The following is a 20,957-nucleotide window of genomic DNA, read 5'->3' on the forward strand; positions in this document are numbered from 1 at the left end:
TCTGTCAATCAGTGAAAGCCATACAGATAGCTTTGCCAAAAGGCACACTCGAGGAAATTGGGGTACGTGGTGTACGCTGACCCTGAGGACACAAATGGGTAGTCATGTCTCTTATAATGCCTCAAGTGAAGTCTTATAAGGGTAAAATATAGGTACAGTAGATCAGAAACAGGAAAATCATGACATGTGGCTTCTGACAGGAGGCTTGCGTTTGGACTTTCAATCTCATATGAGGGCTTTCCACCCATCCTCCCCTTGAGTGAAATTTAGTTTGATTTCAAGTGTTATAAAGATTTTTAAAATATATGTTTTCTTAATACAGCATTATATTTCCATACATAAATATAGGTGTAAATATAAAAACACATTCTGAAGATGGTGTATACTTGGTGCAAGATTGTGGGAGGCAAATAGATGTATTAAAGGTTTCCGATTAATGAATTTGCCCATAACTACACCTAGTTTCAAATTTTAAATACTGTGAAATATTTCGGGCCAACCACTAGATTCACATGCTGTGTATCTACAACCGAGAAAAGCAGCAATAATAGTGTTACAGGTAAACTGGGATTGTCATGTGCAATAGTCTGTGGAGGGACCTACACCCTTAGGATTTGCCTGCATCCCCTAAACTCTAGCTTCATTACAACAAAATACATTCAGTACTTAAATATGTATTTATTTGTTGAGCTTGTGTTAGGAGTGTTCTGTTACATCAAAATGGTGTTTCCAGGTGCCACAAGGCAAAGAAGGGTGGTGGGGACAAGGGGTGTAATTAACCATGGCAAAAACAGTAATATACAATCCTAGTCCTACTTGGCCTTGTGGCATTCGGACATGCAAGTGCAGCAAAGAGAAGTGCAGGAGATACAAGAGGGAAGGGCAAGTACCATGGGGTGCCATGGTGGGGGGGGCACTGGCTAAGTGCTATGGCGGAGGAGTCCCAAGGGTCGGATGCGCAACCACCAAGCAGGGGGCCTGCAAAAGCAGTGATTGAGGGGGGACTGCCCGGGCAGTGCTGAGGGGAGGGTGCTGGTGACGACTGGGTAGAGGGCCTGGTAACCTGTGAAATTCATGTTGGACCAGGCAGCCAGTCTCAGCGGTAGTGGGGTGATTAGCAGGGAAAAATGTAGAGAGGAGCAGAGTTTTGAGGAGTTTCTGGAACTTAAGGAGGTCCGGCTCAATTCTGAGAGAGGCAGGGAGGCTGTTCCAAAGATAGGCACCATCCAAAGAGAGATCTGCCCCCCACTCTTTGCTTGAAAAAGTGTTTTGCAAGCATGGAGTTGGAGTTAGAGGAGCAGAGTGCTCTGGCAGGGGAGTATTTGGGGAGAGAAAGTTGGAGATAGCTAGGCCCCAGGCCCCAGAAGGCCTCGTGGATGATGCAGCGTGTCTTGAATTTGATACTTGCAGGCAGAGGGGAGCAAGTAGAGAGATTTTAGGGCTGGAGAGATACAGTCCCTGTGCTTGAGGCCAAGGATATGTCTTGCAGCCCTATTCTGGAGTAGCTGAAGGGGGCATGGAGAGGAAAGGGGGATGCTGAGGAAGAGGCTGTTGCAGTAGTCCAGCCTAGAGGGCACCAGAGCTATGGAGACATTAAGCTTCTGGGGAAAAGTGAGGAAGAGGAGAATGCCTCTAAGGTGGTGGAGCTGGAAGTGGACCATCGTGGCAAGGTCCAAGATGTGAGGGGTGAAGGAGATGGGAGTTGAAGCTAAGCCTTAGATTTGTGGCCTCACAAGATTGTGAGGTAGAAGGCCCAAGGAGGGCAGTCAGAGGGTAGGAGGGAAACAGGGTGCAGGTGTCCCGATAAGATTCTGTCTTACTGGCATTAAGACAGAGATCATTAGACACACCATGCCTGGATAGCAGACAGGCAATCTGGGATGAGAGAGGAGGAAGAGGAGGTGGAGGGAAGTTTGAAGGAGAGCAGTGTATCAACAGCATATCAATGAAAATGAGGAGAGAAGGAGGAGATTAGGTGAGCAAGAGGGGCAAGCTAGATATTGAATAGCCACAGCGATGGAATAAAGCCTTGCTGGATGCCATAGGTAGGTAGTGAGTGAGGTGGTGGAGGAGAAAGGGCCAAGTTGCAGCTGGGAAGGGCGGTTAGTGAGGAAAAAGGTCAGCCAGTCCAGAGCCCTGGTCCGTGATGCCGAGGGTATCACAGAGCTGTTTTAAGAGGGTAGAATGGTTGACTGTGTCAAAGGCGGAGGAGAGATCAAGGAGATTAAGAACAGCAGGAGAGTTAGTCAAGATTTGCTAGCATTTCTTCACAGGTGTCCAGGAGAGCAGTTTCTGTGCTCCTGGATGCCCGTAATCCAGATTGATGGTCATAGAGGCAACCAACAAGTTCAGTATGAAGGGTCAATTGGGGGGAGGACCAACTTCTCTAAGAGTTTACTCAGGAAGGGAGTACTTGAGGGATATTGGGAAATAGCCAGTGGCGAAGGAGTGGTTACAGAAGTCGGCAAGAGCTAGGGTGAGAGAGGAGATGTTGTCCTTAATGGTTGTAGAAGAGCAGTGGAGCACCTGTTTGGAAGAGACCTTTATAGCGTGGACACCTCGAGAGACCTCTTCAGAGCCTATGGGCAGGAGGGAGGAAAGTGCAAGGAGTGGAGGGAGAGGAACCAAGGGAGGCAGGGGAGCAGGAGTGGGGATGGGGGTGGTGAAGAGCGAGGATAAGATGTCCTGACTTTTTTATGAGAAATGAGAGGCCAAGGCGGTGCAGAGGGCCTGGCAGTGAAGGGGAGAGGTGGAGACTGAAATTGTATTGACAAGTTCCGTGCAGATTTTGAAAAGTTCAGCCGCGTTGTTAGTGGCTCCAGAGATGCGGCCTTGGATGTGGGCCCTTTTCTTGGAGCGGCTAGAGAAAAGATATTGCCTTTGGAGCAGGCAACAGGCCAGTTTGTCAGAGGATGAACCGCAACTCTGCACTTACGTTTCAGGGAAGCTAGATCAGAGTCATACCAGCCATTGCACTTGGAGGCTGTCTTCAGGCGGATCCTCATGACAGTGGCAAGCATGTTGAGAGTGTTACAGATGGAGAGGTGAAGGCTAGCGAGGACAGAGTCAGAGGGAGAGTCAGACGCTGGGGTTAGAAGGGGAATGAAAGTAGAGGCAAAAGCAGTGACTGACACTCGCTTCATCAGTCGAATGACTGCAGAGGAGGCTGGCAGTGCGGGAGACTGCTCAGACAGAGGGCCAAGGGGCCCCAAGTGGGAGGAGAGGAGAGTGGCCACACCAGAAGAGGGGGGTGTTGATTGGGTTAGAAATAGGGATATCTCCAAGATGAGGGCATCCAGAGTGTGTCCAGCTGAGTGAGTGGGACCGGAAGGAAGAATAGTGAGAGAGAGGGGAGTTACAGAGGTCACAGAACCGTTAAGTGGCTGATTCAGGATAGTCGAGGTGGATATTGAAGTTGCAGAGGAGGAGTTTGGAAGTAGAGGTCAAGAGGGAGGCAGTGAGGTCAGCCCTTTCAGAGAGGAAGAGAGGGATAGGACCAGGGAGCTTGTAGATGGGAGAGAGTAGGAGAGGACCCAAGCCTACAGACGAGGCATTCAAAAGAGGTGTAGGATTGAGTAAGTATGATAGAAGCTGGCACCCACTCTGGGAAAATCGGGGCCACTCCACCTCCGGGCAGGTTGGGCCTGGGTTTGTAGAGGAGTTTGTAGCCCTCGGGAAGGAGAGTGTCAAGAGCAGTGACCGAGCATACTTTGAACCACTTCTCAGTAAGTTTGAGGTCAAAGTCATCAAGAAGTAGACCGATGGGGGCCGTGGTTGAAGGGCCGGCAATGCGGTCACCTCACTGAGAGCCTCTGTGGGAATCCGAGTCTCCCAACAAAATTCTTTCCAATGTGGAGCAGAGTTAACGGCCCTAATCGGTGGAACCTGCAGCAGAAGACCGGGGGAGCAGATGGCGAGATCCAAGAAGAGAAACTGCGACGGCAAGAACTCTTAAACCCACAGAGAAGTGAGGCACGTCTATCCCCAGGCCCCTCAAGATGGCACCCGCTAAGGCAGACGGAGAGTGTGGACCCGCGTTGAACCTCCTCTCCAGCCTACAACAACGGAAATTAACTGCTGTAGCTCATGTTGAAATGAAACTTCACAACCCACCCCGGCTCACAGGTGAACAAGTAGATGAAGGGCGGCCCAGGAGGGACTGACAAAGGCAGAAACAGACATCCCCTTCCAATCGGGATCCCTTCATGACAAAGAGCGAACTGGAGGAAGAAGCACCACAAGGTCAGTGGCATATCCCTGCAGGCAGCCATCCGAAGTGACAACACCGCAGCAGGGGCTGTGGACAGTCGACACAACACTAAACCTACAAGCTCTCGCACAAACCGTGAGTACTAGCCCCTCCCTCCCCCTAACGCTCCAACACTGAGCAAACCAGCCGGGGGCAACTCCCCCCTGCCTCCCTCCTCCCCCCCCCCCAGACCCTCCAAGACAAAGTCCGACCCATCGGTAGCCAGGGCTGCATTGCAGAAAAGGCCTGCTTCTTAGATGTTTCCCCCCGGCAACTGATTAAACGCGCATCCCCAGAGACTCCGGTTAGCCCTACCGTGAAGTGTAGCCGGGGCACATCAACCCCCGTCCTAGAACTGTGGGCTGGGATGGCAGTATAAGAAGGTATCCCTACACCACAGCAACAGACCCTGGAGCAGGGGACATTCATTACTGGCGCTTGAAGCGTATCATCTAGCTTCAGCAAATTTTGCATTTGACATAAAAAGCACAATATCAGCAGTTTGTTGCCAATCCCTCAAAAGCCAGTATGATAGCTGCAAAACCACTGCCCTGCCAGCCCAAAACTCACAAAGGTGTCCTATTCCAATTAATATTTGTGCACTTCGGTCTGAAAACTAAGCAGCCATGGAGAGAAACTGACCCATCCCAGAGCTCCCCAACAACACATCAGGGAAGTGGGGCCTGGACCCAGCGCAACCAAAAGCTTCCTCTCACCACCTCACCTCTACTCTCCCAGAGAGCCTTCAAACATGGGGTCACCAACCGACACCACCAACAGCCTGACCAGCAGGGAAACTGGGCAAAAAGACCTTCCAGACAACTACCATACGCTTAAAGGACCCAGGGATCCCAACCCCCACAACAGAAAGCTCATCTCAGCCAGCTCAGCCGAAATGTTAAAGCATTAGAAACCCCATAAATTGGTCAGACATTGCCACCATGTTGCTGCCACAAGATAAAAGCAAAAGTGAGAGACTGGGCACTCCTCAGCCCACTCCCCAGAGAAAACCTAGAGGTCAATGGCCCACGAAAGAAGATATTCAATCCCTCCTGGCGGACATATAAAATCTGAATTTCGAAGGTGCGTGATGGAGGGCTTGGACAACCGGATGGGGGAACTGGAGCACAGGATCAGTGAAACTGAAGACCAGAGCCTAGACCATGTGGCACAATTGACAGATTTGCAGAGTAAACTCCAGGCCCTGGAGGAAAAAATTGAAGCTATGATGCTCAAGCAAGAGGTCATCGAGAATAAGGCCTGCAGGAACAATATATACGAATTAGAGCGGTTCCGGCAACAATTCCCGACCAGGCCCTACAAACCTATGTTAGTAACTTCTTTCACTCTCTCCTCCCAGACTGCAACAAGGCACTGCTACTACGAGATCGCACCCACGGACTGCAGAGATGCAGGGGATCCTCCACAACGGACCCACCAAATGTGATCACCCAGATCCACTTCTTCTCCACTAAACAAGAGATCAGACAAAACCACAGAAAACAGTCCATCAGAAGCTATGCTTTGTGACCCTAACCATTAGAGGCCTCAACTCTCCTAACAAATGCAAATCCACTCTCCAACCCTAAACAATCTGACCAGCTCAGTGGTCTTCCTTCAGGAAACTCACTTTACCACAGCAGACTTCCCATGTCTACGGAGCAGAACCTTCCCAAAACAATACCTGGTGAGCAGTGGCGCTAAGAAAGGTGGCTCTGCGATCCCAATAGCGAGAGGCGTCCCATTTACAGAACGGGAAATCCTGCAGTGCTCCAAAGGACAATATATTGCAGTGAAAGTTGAGCTGTTTGGCCAATTATACACCTTAATCTCAGTCTATGCCCCCAAGTAAATCAAGAAACTTGCTTTACTGAACTAGAAACCGCACTACGTCCTTTCCTGGAGGACCAAACGGTGATAGGAGGAGGTTTGAAGGGGTTCCCAGACCCCCTGACTGATAAATCGAATCAACCAGCACCAAGAGACTTTAAAATCGCCTTGGGCTTGTATCGACTTTTCAAATCCCTATAGGTTGGTAGACACATGGAGGGTCCTTCACCCAATGACCAAAGACTTTTTTTCACACGTGCACCGCACCTCCTCCCGCATTTACCTGCTGCTAGCCAGCCCCCTACTATTCTTCTTTACTGACGAGGTGCTGATAGGCACGAAGGTTGTTAGGGAGAATTCTCAGAAATGTGCTAATTCCTCTCTACCTTAGAGACACCCAGCACTTTTGCTGGACTCTAGATCTTTTCATTTTTAACCTGGAGAGAGTGAGGTCCTCTTTTCCCCCTCTCTCATGTAATTTTCTGTGATTTTCTTTTTGGTTATGGAGTCTGACAAACTCCATAGGCATCATCTTTACATTGTGACACACAAAGGTTTAAATACCTTCTCTTGGATAAACTACTGTTTCCAAGAGCAGTGAAGTGTAATTGACTTTACTGTTTGTAACTTTCTGGACCCAGCACATAATATCTTACCATAGGGTGCTGGAGGGGTTACTTAGTATCCCCTTTCTCTAGTTTCTCATATAACAAAGTTATGTTACCCTTTCTACAATTAATGGCTAGTGGCAGTGGTTTACTTTTTACTACCATGTTGTGTTTTTACCGTGGGCTGCAATTGTAGCCTTGTTAAAGCACCTATCGGTGCCCGTTTTGTCACAATGTCCCTGGTCGTCTTTTTTCGCCATTTCTTGCTGGAAAGGTCCTTCTTGAGATTTACTCTGTGCGCCAAGCCAGGTTTGGTCCCTTAGTTAATTTTGTCTTTGGCGGGATTCACGGGTGAAGCCCGCCTCTGGCTCCAGTATGTCTGGCAGGGCCAGGAAGTGAGGGAGGTGCCTGAAACTCCCTATGCGTAATCCCCTTAGTTATAGGAATGCACCCAAAGGTGATTGGCAGGCTGGCTGTCCGGCAAGGACAGCCACCCTGCTGTGAGATTGACAGCTAGGCTGGAATGAATGGGAGAAACCTGCATAAAAGGTGAGGCTTTTTGGCTTGGAAGGCAGAGTCGACCACTGGACGAAGGAATCCGATGAAGAACTTGGAAGAGACGCCTGCTGCAACTCCTGGACCGTTGGTTTGCCCGGTGAAGCCCTGCTGCTGTGCTAAAGCTCCGAATTGGTTTTGACTAGAGAAGCCCTGCAAGGACGAATTCTCCCCTTGAATTGGTGGGACCAATCACTCCAAAGTGAACTTGTTTGGAAATACTCTCGAAGTTCCACTGCTGCTGCTGGTACCGAAGTGCCAGGGAGAGGAACACCAAATGGAGTGCATCACTTTTAAGTCAGACCCGAGCTTGGAAGAACCCCCAGACTCCCAGTAAGCAGGACTGACTAAGCCTGCGCCACCTCAACAGAGTGCTGGACCCCAGAAGCGAGGAAAGTCCAGAGTGGTATCAGAGAGACCGCAATGGTGCTATTTGCTGAGACATGAGGAGCTGAAACCACGAAGTGCCGCTGAATAGAAGTTGGTCCTTTTCTGCCGCTGACCATCCCATCCCATTGCAGTGCAGGAGTCCCCAGACGTCCTCTCTTTTGTCCCCCACGACTGAGGCCCAGGAACAAAAGGATCTGCAGAGCTGTACAGGAACAGAAGCCAGCTGGAACCATTTCTTCTAACCAAAGGTACTGTAAAGTTTGAGAGGACCTACCTCTTGTTGTTGTAGCGTTACTTGATCTCAGTTGAGACTTGTCTTGGTTGCTTCTGTAGAATTGCTTGCATCTTCTACCTCTCACAAGCCTTCCAGCTTGTGGCACTACATTGATTCTACTTTTTCAACAAAGACTTATAAAACATTGTCAAGACTTTTATTCACCTACAAGAAGTGCTTCAGCTCACCTAGACCTTTGCCCAATTGACATTGGCTGGCCTGGCTCCCTGGATAACTCTTCTTTCCTCTGACATTGTGCTTTACCTTTCCTTCCAGGAAGGGGTTAACTTAGTTTGCATTGGGTGTTCAAAAGTACTTACCTGCTTCAGAATATTTGTGTGATCTCTTGTTCTATCCTATAACCCTTTTCTTTTACATGCTTTTCAGTATTGCTCTAAATGCACCAATGATATATTAATGTCAACAGTTTCCTAACTATTTGCCACCTGAGGGTGTAGGAATTGTTTGTGTGCCATCCACAATGGGTATTTGCTGATTTTTAGAAACTAAGGGTGTGTATTTTGGAGTGTATGTGTGTTGAACTGATATATTGCCCCTTCTGAAGAAGGCTTAGTCAAACTCACTGTTATATAAATGAATAATTGTTTAATCAAGAAACCATGAGTGTACGTATTTATTTGGATACTTGTTACTGTGAATCTCTGTGTAACCCCCCTACTGCTCACATTGACCCTTCTTGAGATGAGCCTGGCTGCTCAGCCACACTACCAACCTGTGAAGTACAGACTTGCACCAAAGGTTGGGTTCCTATTGCCAGGACGTCAAGGTTGTTGTTGTGCACCCAAAGGGTACTGCTCCAAATCTTGCCTAACAAACGTGCTCTCTGATCATGCCCCAGTGATCGTGACAGCTCGGATCCAGAACCTGACCACCTCCTGTCCCCAGACCTCAATGGGCCCTCTATGAGCCGATGCTACATGACATGGCACTTTGAGATGCCATAACCAAAGCCATCCACAATTATTTCAAGGAAAACCCAGTCGGCCCCACCTCAATTGCTACGAGGGAAGCAATGAAAGCAGTCATCAGAGGGGAGCTAATAGCCCATGCTTCAGCATACAGGAAACACTGTTCGAAGCTTAAAGAACTACTGGAAAAGGACGTAGCTACAGCAGAGATGAACCACAAGAAAGGCTGGTCGCCGAAAGCAGCTTGTGCTCTGTTCTTCACCCCCAAGAAACTAGAAGCACACTACGCACAAGAAACTTCCCAAACTGTTACAAAAAACTAAACAGAGCTACTGTGCCAATGGAAACGAAGCCAACAAGTTCCTGGTCAGAAAACTAGCAAAGGCCCGTCGTCATAACTGGATTACAGGCCTTAAAGACCCCGATGGCTCTACCCAATACTCTGAAGAAGCAAAGCTACAACTGGCAACTTCACACCTGATCAACACCATGACTGTCACCCCACGACTTCCGGACCTACAGCAGCAATACATTGCAGAAGCCGCCCTCCCGCACCCATCGGAGACAGACAGAAAGACCTTGGATCTCCCTATCTCCACTGAGGAAGTCTTGAAAACCAGAGCCCAAGGTGCTGGTGGATTCCGCCAAAATGTTACAAACTCTTCAGAAATTCCCTCACGGGCCCACTGACAGAGCTCCTGAACTCTTTCCAAAAAAACAGGCACGGTAACCCCCTCTACGCAAGAATCCACCACCTTCATGTTGCTAAAACCTGGAAAAGATGAGAGGAAATGCACCTCATATAGGCCCATCTCGCTTCTTAACATAGACGCAAATATTTACTCCAAAGTGTTGGCCAACAGACTGGCAAAAGTACTCCCCGAAATCATTGGCGCTGACTAAACAGGATTCATTGCGGGAAGAAGCACTGGGGACAACATCCGGCTGGCCTTAAATCTCATAGAAGGGGCAGCGGTGGAACACCAAGAACTGTCCCTGCTTACCCTAGACACAACTGAGGCTTTTGATCAGGTCAATTGGTCATTCATGCGCTTAACCCTCAAAGCCAACTACAAAGCCCCGCAAACAACCCTGAGGGTAAACAAACTATCGGCCCCCATCCCACTCTCCTGCGGGACGAGGCAAGGATGTCCGCTCTCCCCACTAATCTTCGCTTTAATCATGGAACCATTTGCCCAAAGAATCTGCAACAATAACACCATCGAAGGAATGGAATTAAGGTGCAAACAATATAAGGTGTCCCTATATGCAGATGACGTAATGCTCTTGCTCACAGCCCTGGCAGAACTTGAAGCTTTCGAAAGAGTGGCAGGCTTCGCCATTAACTACGCTAAGTCGGAAGCATTAGGAGTGAACATGGCCAACGAGATAAACTGCCTGCAACCTACATGCCCACTGGAATGGAGCATGGCAACGACAAAATACCTGGTGGTGCATATTGCGGCAAACCCCAAAAACCTGTGACCTGCAGTGTGACCTTAAAAGATGGCGGCGAGGATGAGGGGCAGGAACTCGCACTCTCCCTCCTAGGGAGAGTTACATCGTGCAAAATGAATCTATTACCTAGAATTTTATATCTAGGATCAACCCTACCAGCAGAAATCCTGCTAAAACCTCTCCTCCAGTTGCAAAAACAGACCACCCTGTTCATATGGTAAGGGGTCCAGGCTCGAATCCAGGAGAAAGTAATGACAGGACCAGCCAAATGGGGCAGAATGGAAGTGTCTAACCTCTGCAACTACTAAATAGTGGTGCAACTAACGAACTGCATGGCGAAGTCGAATCTGCAAGCCCTCCGAAATGGGCACTCATCGAGCAAGCCAGGAGCACTCCCCCGCGCTAAGCATCCTGCTATACATCTGTGTCAGCACGCAGACATTGCTCATCCATTCTCTCCTCAACCAGAACTACTTTGCGAACTAAAAGAGCCCCCAAGGGATTGAGCCCACTCTCTCCTGTTCTTTGAAATCCAGACTTTGCCCCAGGCCTACAAATGGCAAACTTCCAAAATTGGAAACGAGGCGGTCTACGTACACTCTCCCAGCTGTTAGCGAATGGATCCCCCTTAACCTTCGTGGAATGTAAAACCCGCTTCAACCTATCGGAAACAGTTAGATTAACATATGCTGAAATCTGTCACTGGATCACCCAACCACTGATCAAACAAGGAGCCACTAGGGGGCCCCACCCCCTAGAATTGACGCTACAAGAAGGCCTGCGACGAGGGCACATCACAAAACTACACAAACTCCTACAAGACAATATGCTAACCATTAGACCCTCCTATATGGCCCGTTAGGAAGCGGGCCTGGTGCACCCCATGGACGACCAAACTACCAAACATGGGTCGACATCTGGACTAGAAACAGCACAGCTACTATGTTTTACCAACAGAGAATGTGCTCTCAAACTGCTCTACCTCTGGTACTATCTTCCGGAACGTCTACATCATTTCAATAACTCTCTTGACCCTAATTGCTGGACAATCCTACTAGGAACGCTGCTACCGGAATGCTACCCAAGGTCGGGATTGACCGCAAAGCTACTCACTCAACTCCTCCTAGTGGCAAAGATCACCCTCGCCCGCAAGTGGAAGACACGAGAGAGTCCCCTACTATAGGTATGGTGGATCAAAGTCTGGGACCTTTTGGTTGCTGAAAGATCACGGTGGCCAAAGAAGGTGTGCTCAATCACTTTACAGACTGCCGGGCCCAGTCCTGGAATACGACGGGCCCTTCCCAGCACTGACCTTCCAGCCACAAGCAGCAAGACCCTCCACACAGTCCTAGTAGCACCCTCCTAGACCCCTCCGAGACAAGGAGCGTCAAGTAGAAGGGGCCTGAATCCACAAACTTTGAGTGGGGGAGCCAGAGGGGGTGGGGGTATTGGGTAAAAAATTAACATTCATTACTGCCACGCTCAAAAGTTATGCAAGTCATCTGTTGCAACCGATTTTTAAATAATGTTGTTAAAAAAAAACTAGACCGATGAGAAGTGTCTGACAGCAGAATGAGCGTTCAAAGTAGCTAAGCGGAACTGATTACCACCTTTGAACATTTTCCAAGGAGAGGTACAGGGGCGTGGTACTGCTATTGGTGGTGGTGGAGAGGTTGGAGAGGGGGAAGGAGGAGTAGCGGGAGAAGAGAGGAAGTTAATGAGAGAGGGCAGGCACTGGTCAAGAAGAAGAGTAGGTTGAGGTATATCCGTGAAAATTTGGAATAAAAAAATGAATGGAGAAATTAACTATTTATTGGGACCGAAAAACGAAAATTACTTTTCCACTTTTTTTAAAACAGGGGGAGAACCCCCGCCACCCTGTCAGCTATCCCTACCCAGCTTATACCCTTACCCCACCCCCACCTATTATTTACTATCCGTATACAAAAATACCTACCCTTTTCGGTCAAAACTATTTCTCCTTCGGTTTGTTTGTATTCGTTTTTTTTCTACAGATTCCTAGGTTGAGAACCTTGGGCCATGATGGTGCAATTCTGATGGACATTAATGATGCACCTAGCGGAGGAGAAGTATGCCACAAGTACTTCCCATCTAGTGCCATCGTTAGTGGGTGAAGAGGAGAAAGGGGAGAGAGTAGAGACCAAGTGAGAAGTCTGTATAACAGGGGAGGGCACAAAAGGAGGATATTAGTAATTGGCTGCCTGGACATTGGTGTCCGCAATAGGTAGGAGGTAGGCCTGTTTTAGAGGTTAGGAGAGCTTTTTTTTTTTTTTTTTTAAAGCTTTTTTCTTCCAGACTTCATGAGCGAGGTAGGATAGGTGATAGAGTAGCAGTTAGAATAGATGGGGGAGATGGAGCGTGCCACGTAGGTAGCGGGGAGTGGGCAGACGGGGGCCATACAGTGCACAAGGAAACTCACCAAGCGGCCTAGCAGCCAAGGTGGAGGGGGTGCTTTGGACAAAGGAAATGTACAACGTACCAGAATTTAAGTGACCAGGGTTGGTGAGCGCTAAAATGCAGCAGAAAACGGTCAATGCGCAGGTTTAAAGGTGCATCTAGATGCAACTTTCCAACAAAATATGTGGGTAGCTATGCCCAACTGCTGCCTTTTTATTGGCTTGTAGCACCAATGATTGCGTCAGACGTTTCTTTTTCAATTTATGCTGTTTAACTATTATTGGATTTAATGTTGCCTCTATGACCATGTTTATTTTGTTTCTTTTAGACCCAAGAAATCTGTTGCAATTGAAGATGAATCTACATTCCTTGCTCGTTTGTCATGCATCTGGAAGGGGTTTGTTAATATGCCTTCTGTAGCAAGATTTGCAGTCAAAGCATACCCCGTATCTGGTTCTCTAGAATATTTAACTGAGGTACGGCACTTACTTTTCTTTAGTAGCTGTTTCTTTTTCCGATTGTCTGTGCATGCTACTTTTGATTTCGGATGTGAATCTGCAGACCGTGACTGGAACTCGCAGAGAAACTGGTGATGATCTTGAATTTTTATAGTTCATGTCTGTTAATCTTCTTGATTGCTTTTTATGTTCCTGGTGCTTGGATTTCAACATTTCATGAAGTTAAAAGTGGTGAGTCGGAATACAGTTTTAAATCGCTAGTCTGCTAGTACCTTCTTGGAAACCTGCCCTTCTGAAGTCAAATAACTTTAATCATAGACATCTATGGTTAATTATGTGTGTGATTAGTTTTAAGGACCCGGGTCGCCAAAGAAAGGAACATGAAATAAAATATTCAGTATGCAAACTGTCAATGAATCAAAAACATAGTAAAAAGCGCAGTAGTGTATTGGATTTTATTTATATAGATCACAGAGCCGTGAGGCAACTGGACACATTTCTTGGGTACATATGCAGATACATTATTACATTATTTACAGTTACAGGCATATCACAGTAAAATATAGAATTATGCACATAGGTTATACAGTTTACAGATGGTGATTGTGTGTTGCAGGCAATTTACATAACCGGAACAGTACTGGTATACATAAACTATTTTTCATTCCCGGTGTGCCAGGTTCTGGCATCCATTCTGAATTTGTGGAAAGATGGTTCTAGTCTGATGTTGGCTGGTAGGGCATTCCAGGTTTTAGCTGTGAGGACTGGGAAGCTTTTCCCTCCTGCTTTTTGTAACTTGTACCTAGGTATGATGACGTAGTTGGATAGCGAATATCTAGTTTGTCTAGCTGAGTTGTGGAGGTTGAATTTATCGCTGAGGTATTTGGGTGCTTGGTTATGTATATATTTGTGTGTGATGGAAAGGGTCTTAAGCTTGATTCTTTGGTTGATTGTGAGCCAGCGAACACTGCGTCTCATTTCTGATATGTGCAAGTTCCTGGGGAAGTTAGTTGCTGCTCTGAGTGCATTGTTTTGATAAGTCTGCAGTTTGCGTAGATTGTCCTGACTGGTGCCTAGGTATAATGCGTTGCAGTAATCTAGTTTAGTTAGTACAAGGTCCCTGGCCAGGGTGATACAGTTGGCAGGTGTTAGGAAGGGTCTACAAGCGTTAATGAGCTTACATGTGTAGGCTGTTGTAGATGCTGTGGCATTGATTTCTCTTCCCAATGTAAGAGTGGAGTCGATGTACATACCTAGTGTTGTGACGTTTTAGGAGACTTTAATGTTATTGCTGTCAATGATGAAGGTGTTAAATTTGTCATCAAATTAGTTGATTCTAGCTTCAGTGACTACCAGGAGAAGCTCAGTCTTGTCATTGTTAAGGCAGAGACTGTGTTGAGCCATCCAAGCTTGGATGATGAGATAAATGTTGAGTCGTTGAGAGGCTGTGTTATGGTTGCCTGTGATGTGAATGCGGATTTGTGTGTCATCAGCGTAGTTTGTGTAAGAAATGCATAGGCGGTCCATAGTCGAATAGTGGTTTTGTGAATATATTGTATAGTGTAGGGGAGACACAAGATCCTTGTGGTACTCCGCAGGTGACAGTCGATGGGGATGCAGAAGCTGTAGGTGCAAACACTCTAGGTCTATTGTTCAGAAAAGATTGTATCAGGGCAGTGGCATCATTAGGGAAGAGTACTGCAGTGGACAGATGGTTGCAGAGGGTTTTGTGGTCGACAAGGTCGAATGCCACTGACAGATCTAGTAAGAGCAGGAGGGTGAGGTTGCCTGAGTCTTTAATGTATTCGATTTGTGTTACTAAGTCTATCAGAGCCGGTCCGTACCATGTCTTTGTCGGAATCCAGATTGTCTTAGCCCAAGCAGATTGTTATATTCCAAATGATGTTGGATCTGCAAATAGGCTGCTCTCTTGATGATTTTCAGGAGGAAGGGTAATGTGGTTATTGGCCTATAATTCGAAGGGTTGTTAGGGTCTAGTGTTGGTTTCTTGAGAAGTGGCATAACTCATGCGTCCTGGAGTTTGACAGGGATTGTATTGGTCTTGAAGGTGGCATTGATTAGGGAGGTGATGAATGGGGCGATCTCATTAGCCATCTCTTTTATGATGGGTGCAAGGCAGGTGTAGCCCATGCACCCGGATGGTTTTAAGCTTAGGATAGTAAGCTGCAGTAAGCAGTGAAAATGTAAGATACACTGTTGCTCATTACGTAAGCCTATAGAAAACATTTGGTGTGCAAATGGGGCATGAGTAAATTGCTTGTGGGTAGTCTTCTAAATGCATAATTTTGTATGCATTAATTCAATGTTTTCATTTGTAATGTAGTGAGGAGTTGAAAGTTGCTATCCCATTTACAAGTGTTTTGAAGGCCCTGCAATATTAGAATTCCTCCAATACTGTTCGGAAAGACTATCGCATGTCCCTTGGATCACCCCAGCTACTAAGAGTTCTGCACTTAAAGGGCTCTCACCAGGTCTCAGTTTAGCACAGAGTAAAGCTCTAGCACCACTCTTATGCGACAGGGAAGCTACCAGCCACTGAAATGGAACCCAGAGGACGTTTCCACTAGTCTTAATCAGTGCCGATATTATGCTCTTGATACAATGGTTTAAAAGTGGGTTTGGGGGGGGCCTCAAAGTGTATTCTCCTTTACAAGTCACTGTCACAGCTCTATCAACGTATAACCCTCACACTTGATAATGTACTCACAGGTTCTGCAACACGTCCACGACAGTTCCTGTTGCTTCTAATGCACATATATAGGGATTAAGAGATTTGACAAAACAGGTAGACTTCAGGGAGAGAAGCAAAAATATGCATTGCATATCAGTGCTAATAGTTTGCATTTCACTGTACCAGCGTCAAGAATGACCAACATTATAAAAAAAGTATTTATGTACACATAGACATTCTTATTGTATTCTCTCTGATTCAACAGTATTGCAACATATTTGTCATCAAACGACCCTCCGATTGTCTTCTAATTGCACATCGAATTCAAACACATTTGTTTGGTCTGTAACAAGTTTCACATCGCTGTAATCAAATCAGTCTACATCAATACTCTAATCGGTTCTATATTCTTTCATCGTCATGCTTACTAACGCTTGCCTTTTCAACGTGAATAAAATAATGAAAACATTAATTGAACCTCTTATCTGCCGTTTCCCACCCTTTTTTGTTATTTTATGCATGTTTAAAAGGTAGGCGTTGGAAAGCCTTGCGATGAAAGGACGTCATACCCTCTAAACATGGGGCTTCAGACACATCTTCCAACACGTAATTGTTAGGCAGAAACCTGTGCAGTTCCCTTAGGGACCACTGCAAAAGATTTAGGACTACAGGTGGTTGGCAGTAAACCCAATTGGTAGCAGTCTGTACCACCCAGATTTAACTGGTAGCTGTCGTTGAGCAGTCAGACTTCTCTCAAGATGAGTTAGGCAGTATGCAGAGTATACACAATAGGTACAGAGACACAGTAGTACAAGCAAACACTGACCAGAGCTTTGGTGTAAAAGTATATAATTATTTATTTAAAGACACACTTATAATTTACTCTAGCACAAAAAGAGGTAAGTAAATTCAACACACAGTCACTATTACTAGATGTACATCCCTTATCCCTTATTCCTTATTAGACAAGTCTTAGTTAACACCACTTATTTCCAGACAGAGGTGAGCGCTTAACTACAGATGGCACTCCAATAAGTTTAAGAAAAAGGGAGGGAAAAGGCAGAAATTAGGAACAGCACACAACACAATACTTTAGAAGCACCCAGCAAGGCAGGAATGTCAAGTCTACTTGTGAGCAAAAAGTTCAGAGGCCAGGCTCCCTCTTTGAGAGAACAGAGCACCAATGCGCCCAAGATCACACAGTCTTGAAAAGTCTTGCAGGGAGTTCAGAAAAGAATTAAGTCAGCTCAGAAAAGTTCAGTTAGCCAGCCTAGGGCCAACCCAAGTGGTAAGTGGAAGCTTTAAGAGTCGCCCCACACAGACCGTTGCGAGGGAAGCCAGGCGGACACAGTACCTTCAAAGTGGAGAGGATACTCCAGCTGGGGCAATTGTTCCTGGCAGGTGCAAGTCACGGCGTCGTCCAGAGGAAGAGATGGTCTCGACGTGGAGGAAAGCTGAAGGTCGTTGCACTGCCAGGGAAGAAACCAGCCGCGGAGTTCTCCGGTTAAAAGGTAAGACCCTTTTATTCACGGTGGTGGAAAAACGTGGTATTCCGGTTGCCGGGGTGCTTGGCACGGGCAAGGCGGCCACAAGATGATCCGGGAAGGCGAAAAGACAGGCAAACTGGTTATCCCCGCCAGTCAAAGGAAGAAGACTCTCCGGACTGGAGATCTCCTCTGTCGTCGGGAAAAGTGGTGAGACGATGCAGCAGGGCTCCACCGATGGTGTCGTCGTTGCAGGTCGGCTCAGCTTCTCCCTCTTCGGATTCTTTAGTTCTTGTGGCGACTTCTGAAGTTCCAGTCTCCAAAGCCCTGCTTTTATGCAGCAAACCCCCATTCATTCAGCCTAGCTGTCAATCAAACATGCTAAGTGGTGAGCCGGGTGGCTCACCACTTGGGCCAATCACACCAGAGTGCGACTTCGGTTGCCAAGGCAACTCAGTCCAGGGTGCCTAAACCCCCTCCCACACCCCCTGTGGTACCCAGACAGAGTGGCACCACTTTTGGGGGCTTCTGTGGAGAAGCCTGCCAAAAAGTGAAATAAAGGGCTCGACTTGGGGGGAGTCACAGAAGCGAACACAAACGCCATTTTGGAACCGAGTTTCGGAGAAAAATACCAACCAGTGATTTTATATTAATTTAATAAACCGGCGGTATGTTCAAGGCTATTTTAAAAAGTGGTAGCCTCGAACAATGGGAAAATCCCATAGGAAAATATTTGCGGTCGAATATAAAAAGTAGTATCCACTGCCACCAGCCAAAACTCGATCAGGGGGGACGGAGACGTGCCCCCTAGAACAACAGACCCCGGGGCCATCGAATTGCCCCGACCAGTATGTCCACAATATGATGGTTTGTACTGGTTTCTCTTCATAATTTGGGACTAGTAAACCCAATGGTGACTTTACATGCCCTGGGAGACAGTAGTCAGTCCCAGGGTATGGAGTCTGTTTGTGGGTCGCTACGACACCCCTGGGTTACAGCACAGAGGGTGCTGTGTAACCATATACCAAACACACATGAAGCCCTATGACAAAAGCACAAAGGCCCTTTCCAGCCTTATCCTTTCTGCTTTAGCAAAATCAAAGTAAAAAAAAACAAAAAACAAAAAAAAACTGCTCAATTCACTTAGAGCAACACTATAAGAAGGCCTTCAAAACCTGCCCTATGGTTTCCAAACTAAACCAAAAGTTTAAATCCATAAAAGAATCAATTAAGCAATTGAGTCATTTCAACACATCTGGGATGAATCGTGGGATTCAGCCACTTCTCCCCAGGAGTAGGGGCGGGGGGGTCCTTTCCTTATATGGATAGGGAAGTGAGCACACCCGCATGCAGGACCTCACAGGGAGAAACTCCTTTCTGGGGGACAAGGACTCCCGTTCTGCAGGGTGAACTACCTGGAGCCCACTCTTCTGGAACAAGAGTAACATTAGAACTCCAGAGACATACATCAAACCAAGCCACTATTTGTTATTGTGACAATAGACCCCAAGATCCAAACTAAGGATCAATGTAGTAAAACTACTATGAAGCAGAAGAATGCTGAGCGAGTAATATCGATTACTCAATGGTTGGAAACCAAAATTACTGTGACAAAGAAGAAAAAACAAATAATGAAGAGTGATCAACAAAAACAGAGAACAGACTATAATCTGCTGCTGGGGAGGACCCAACAGCCGATCATAAAAGGAGAAGATGGTCTATTGTCCATGAGAATCGGAACCAGGGAGTTTCAAACCCGTCCAGTATGGAGTACTGAGAGAGACACAGAGATCCTCAGTCGGTAGGAAACCACAATGTGCTGTGGGCAAGAAGCACTGGGGACGCCGAAGGCCAGATAGAGGGGGACGAAAAACCCCTGGAGAAAGAGTGAGTTGAGAGCGGTGGTGTGACCCAGGAGAGGGTGACTGTTCAGTCTGGCAACAGCACAGAGACCACTGGAGCATTGGTGCCACAGAGAAGAAACAGAAAGAGTCTGAGCGAGATCCGAAGCTATCCTGATTACGAAGGAAGTCCCTATCCTGCAGACAGGCCAAGTGACTACAACCACAAAAGTGATGGGTGGAAGGTTTTGAATAAAATTCCGAACCACTGGCATTGCTCTGGGCAACCTTCCACACCGCCATTTTTTAGCCCGTATGTGCCATTGCAAAAGGGGTCGAGCCATATGCAAATCAGTGGGGTACTGCCACCAGTGGTAACAGCCCAGCCCGAACTGCTAGCCCAGGACCCCCCTGCACGGAAACACAAGCAACCCCAGACATGTTTCTGCCTGGTTTGGCCTCCTCAGTGAGGTGTAGCCTGGTTCCCTATGGCACAACAAGCAAGGGACCCATGTCTGGGCATACCCTCTCTCACATAGTGAGACAAACTATAACCACAAAAGTGATGGGTGCACTGCTACCATTGGTGGAGGTACCTGACTGATTTGCATAATTTTTGTGGTTATAGACGGACCCGGTGACGCCAACCTGTAGAAAGCAAGGTAACGGGAACGGCAGGAGACCCAGGAGGGAAGACTAGGATAAGAATGCACTCAGCGTACTCGTCCCAGTGAGTGTCCCGAAACTAAGAAGAGTGAGAAATACTGTGGGGCGCAGCCTACTCGTCCCAGTGAGTGGCACGAAACTAAGAAAAGTGAGAAAGAGTATGGAACTTCTTTTACTCATCTACTTAATATAAGAACTAGACAAGAGGATACAAATAACTATATTGTGTCAGCAATAAATATCTCAAGAAGTACGACATAGAAACAGAGGGGGAACAAGATGTTAAATGTCTTATTCATAAGGATTTAAAGAACTACAGAAACCGAGGATAAAAACTACATAAAGAGGGATTCAGTGTCCGTAGTAATCTCAGTGAAGGAGAGACTTTCAAAGACACTTAGACATTGTACGGGAATTTCCGAAACCCATAACATAGAGGAGGAAAATCGTACAAAAAGAATGAATAGGGGAACCGAAAACTTGGAAAAGTCCCCTAGAGGAACTAAATAAGTTAAACTAAGAGATAGCTAAAAAGTATCTCACAATTGTCTACTAGGGTAAGGAAGCCTATCCAGGAGAATGGAGTTATTCTTCTAGTCTTCTGTTATTTTTGTCTTAGTGGTAGAGACAGAGCAGCTTGGCTTTGGACAGAGGACCGCCTGTTTACTTTGGACTTGTTATTTTAATAAAAGAAAGTCATGAATGCCAAAAACTGGTCTGTCTCCTTCTGACCTACCACAACAGATTTTAGGAGGTCACCACTAGGGTGAACATGGAGCTCTGAGAGTTTAGCCAAAACCCAATCAAGATAGCAATGAAGAGCAGACAAGACTTAGTCTCAGGAGAGTGTGAGCGTGGTCAGGGGCCCTCAATAAGTCAACACAGATTGACACAAAATAATTATGCTTAGACAGTTATACAAATGGTTATTTAGGCCTTTAGAACACACTGAAGAATGAAACTAGCAGGGTGTACTATCACAGAATACTCTATAATATTGAATGTATGCAATCCCATTAGATTCACTTAATATACCTCATCAAATAACTTAGCCAGGTAATGCAGGTCAGTAATGCTGATGCAGTCAAACAATGGGAACCAGTCA

The 20,957-nt window shown here is 46.8% G+C and overlaps 1 protein-coding gene across 2 annotated transcripts in view; it reads left to right on the forward strand.

The window, feature by feature from the left end:
• PHF3 (PHD finger protein 3) overlaps positions 1-20,957 on the forward strand; it is a 909,072-nt gene that overhangs the window by 632,519 nt on the left and 255,596 nt on the right. For both annotated transcript variants that reach the window (XM_069606191.1, XM_069606192.1), the window contains one exon: positions 13,040-13,187. In XM_069606191.1, coding sequence (XP_069462292.1) covers positions 13,040-13,187 — 148 coding nt within the window. The remainder of the gene's footprint in view (positions 1-13,039; positions 13,188-20,957) is intronic.

Source organism: Ambystoma mexicanum, chromosome 4p (assembly GCF_040938575.1).
Source record: "Ambystoma mexicanum isolate Mex_15411 chromosome 4p, UKY_AmexF1_1, whole genome shotgun sequence".
In the NCBI taxonomy this organism is placed as follows: domain Eukaryota; kingdom Metazoa; phylum Chordata; class Amphibia; order Caudata; family Ambystomatidae; genus Ambystoma; species Ambystoma mexicanum.